At 48.3% G+C, this 3,488-nt stretch overlaps 1 protein-coding gene across 1 annotated transcript; it reads right to left on the bottom strand.

The window, feature by feature from the left end:
* Nucleotides 1-332: 332 nt before the first annotated feature.
* LOC123147046 (GDSL esterase/lipase At3g09930-like) lies at nucleotides 333-2,244 on the bottom strand. Its single transcript, XM_044566299.1, has 5 exons — nucleotides 2,099-2,244; nucleotides 1,681-1,917; nucleotides 1,280-1,569; nucleotides 911-1,187; nucleotides 333-805 (listed from the first exon to the last, which is right to left on the bottom strand). The coding sequence occupies exons 1-5, from the start codon at nucleotides 2,151-2,153 to the stop codon at nucleotides 561-563; spliced, it is 1,104 nt and encodes a 367-aa protein (XP_044422234.1). The 5' UTR covers nucleotides 2,154-2,244; the 3' UTR covers nucleotides 333-560.
* Between the last annotated feature and the right edge of the window lie 1,244 nt (nucleotides 2,245-3,488).

Here is a 3,488-nt window from a genome sequence, read left to right as displayed (position 1 = left end):
GAGACGTAAATCTTTTCTGGGACCTCGTCCTAGCTAGCAAACAATGTGCGCAAGGCCTAGACAATTGGTCAATCCAACACCTTTCATCAGCCTTCTTTTCAGTGCCCAACGGCTTCGCCTTGACGAACATGGCCTTCGTTAACATGTGCACCGTGCCATATAATAGCAACCCCAACATGCACGATGCCATGGGCAGACGAACGAACATGTCTACCGATTAGAGTCTAATCTTACTGACCCTGTCATGAGCTCAAACCCATGCATATGCATGCACGCTATATCTCACTAAGCCCAAGCACGTTCTCATTTGCTGCTAGATATTCACCCACATATACAACCAATTTTTCAATATCAACTAATATATAGGGGATAAACCATGAGAAAATTAACATCCGTTCATGTCTCATTACATAAAACGCCATCAAAACACAAGGGGAAAAAACTCACAACCTTCTTCCAAAACACGCATGCCATTTATAAAGCTAACCAAAAATATATTGCACCAGCAACTGGCTAGCCATCAAGCTGCCGCATCATGCAACCTAGTTTTTTTAGGCCAATCATGCAACGTAGTCCTCATCAAGAAACTCCATCAAAGGCTGTTGCAGAGCCTTCATTACAGCTTCCCACCCAGCATGTGTTGGGTGTGTCTGGTCCCAGTAGAACATCTTGTCAGGAGTTTCACACAGGTCGTACAAGCGCTTCCCTGAATGGCTACGCTCTCCACAGTACCCTCCCTTATAGGTACTCTCGCAGCACGGGGTCAGTTTGCCCTTGAAATTCTTGGACTCAGCAGACCCTCCACCTGCATGCGTGCACAAAAACAATTATGCATAGTTACAGAATCAAATTCATACTACATTAGAAACCAGATTTGGCTTACAACATACACGTGGATATGTGTATTTACCAGGGGCATGATTGATGATGTCAGTGAAAGCGGTGTAGAGATCCAATATGTGAACGTTGTCCCTTTCTTCGAGCATTTGCTTTAGATACTTGTTGTGCACGGATGCGCCATAATTGCCGAGAAGGTCACACGTGGTGTAGTTGTTCAAACTAGTATGCAAAGGCGTGCAGCCAATGGGATGCAAGTTGTTTACTAACACCTTTCTCACACCAAGCATCTGCAGTTGCGCCACATTATCTAGGATCTCAGTCGCCACGTGTCCGACATAAGTATCAAGCTGCGCGCAGGAGAAGTTAATTAGCAAGGTGGAGATCGATATATTAATTGACGGTGTAACTTGTATGTGTGAGTATGCTAGCCACTACTTACATCATCGAAGCTTGTGTAGAAGCCAGTCTCAATGTCTGAGTCGCTCATGTAATCATTGCCGGAGATGGCGATGAGCGCGACGGAGTGGTGAAGCTGATGTGTTGAGATGACCCCGTCCTTGACAAGCCTCTTGAAAGTTTGAACCTGTGCGGCAAGGGTCGGCACCTTCTTGGTCTTCACCTTGAAGACACCAGCGCCGCCAGAAGCAAAGGTCATTCCAGATGAGTCACAAGATTGATCTTCTGTGAGCTCGTACGCTGGAGGGGCTTCATGGAGACCCAACATCCTTGCTGCAAGGACAAGGCAGTAGATGGGAAGGATTATTTTGGATGCATGCACCTAGATGTATAATAAAATTCTCTAGCTAACCAAATACTTGAATAATATTTGAGTATAGGTACCTATAAAATCTGATTGCATCCTGTAGTTGGAGAAGCGTCCGGTCAAAACAGGAGACGTGGCATAATGAGAGTTGAGATAGGAGCCGTAGGGGTAGCTCCATTGGCGCGATGTCTTTTCACCGGTGATGTTGGGACGGTTGCCGTTGTCGACGAAGTCGTCGCCGAAGACGAACATGCTGGACCATTGGTTCCTCGACCCCTGGGCAGAAGGTGTGCCTCGGGCCTCCACGCGAGCAGCTGCAACATGGATCGATCATGTCAGTACGTGCGTGCGTGCATGCTGCAAGAACATGAAGAAGGGGACAAGATTCAAGTGATGTAGTAATATAGCGCTAGCAACAGATATCAAAAAGGAAAATAAGGCGGCACGCTAGCAGCAAACATCTGAAAGAAAGACATGGGGGCAATGCGTGCGTACCATCAAAGAAGACGAGGATGAGGAGAAGACAGACAACAGCCGGCGGAAGCTTCATGGCCGCGAAGCCTGCGAAGGCAGCCGTCCGGCGCCCGGCGAGGAAGCAGATGATGGAGAGGGTGCCGCGGAGGATGGGATTGGATCGTGGCGTGGACGTAGGGCTATATTTATAGGAGGAGGAATGCACGTGTACCTTAGTGTCCTGCTCCTGTTAACTTCGATTCAACTTCTTACCTCTGACGATCAACTTGGAGGAGAAGGCGCATGCGCATGCGCATGTCTTTCACCGACCTTCCTTTTTTTTTTTAAATGTCTTTCACCGACCTTATCTCGTTGAAGTTCCAGATTCATCCTCAAGATTCCGCCGAACCTACGAGTCCGCTTCCCCTCCTCACCAGTGAATGCTCCTCACGTACTCATCCGGGTCGTTTTTTCTCCGCGCATACCGAATTTTATGCCCAATGTACCTTCTAGATCGTGGCCCCTCTTTCCAGCCAACACAATGTGGGTTTAAACCCTGTTCCCGAGTACCGAAATATCAAACTCCTATATAAGGAGCTGTATCCATCGCTGTAAAGTAAGCTTCACACTTTTTCTTTTGTGTGGAAAGTAAGCTTGATACTAATATATAGAAAGAAAAACAGCTTCATGCAAGATTCAATGCCTCTCGCTCCTTCCTCGCTCGTGTTCATAGCTCATCACTATGGCTCGTAGCTCATAGTTCAGGCTAACAATTCGCATCATAGCCTCTCGTAAAGCATGCTAAGGGGCAGTGAAAGGAAACGTGATTAGCATCCTCCAGGATAGCGCAAACCTGTGGTTGAGTTGGTTAGGTGGACAGTGGTATCCCCAACCCACCAGGGTTTAAATCCTAGTGCTCGCATTATTCCTGGATTTATTTCAGGATTTCCGGCGATGCGCTTTCAGTGGGAGGAGACGTTCCCGTCGACGACGAGGCGCCTACGGTGGCTTCGTAAATCTCAAGATGATATGCCGGCTCAGTCTCTCAGAGGTGCTCATAGGGGTAGGGTGTGTGTGTGTGCGTTCATAGGGATGAGTGTATGCGCACTGGTAGAAAAAGGGCCTATAGTCCCGATTCGTAAGGGCCTTTAGTCCCGGTTCCTGAACCGGGACTAAAGTGTCGGTACTAATACCTCCCCCCTTTAGTCCCGGTTCAATCCAGAACCGGGACTAAAGGCCCTCCACGTGGGCAGTGCGCAGAGCCCAGGCAGGAGACCCTTTGGTCCCGGTTGGTGGCACCAACCGGGACCAGTAGGCATCCACGCGTCAGCATTTCTGTGGCTGGGGTTTTTGTTTTTTTTTTGAAGGGGGGGGGGTTTGGGGGTTTTGGGGGGTTAATTTAGGTGTTTCATATATTGTGTTAGCTAGCTAT

The sequence above is a fragment of the Triticum aestivum genome, chromosome 7A (genome assembly GCF_018294505.1).
Source record: "Triticum aestivum cultivar Chinese Spring chromosome 7A, IWGSC CS RefSeq v2.1, whole genome shotgun sequence".
Lineage (NCBI taxonomy): Eukaryota > Viridiplantae > Streptophyta > Magnoliopsida > Poales > Poaceae > Triticum > Triticum aestivum.
Note: the sequence above shows the minus strand (reverse complement) of the source record. Positions and strands in the feature narration are given on the sequence as shown.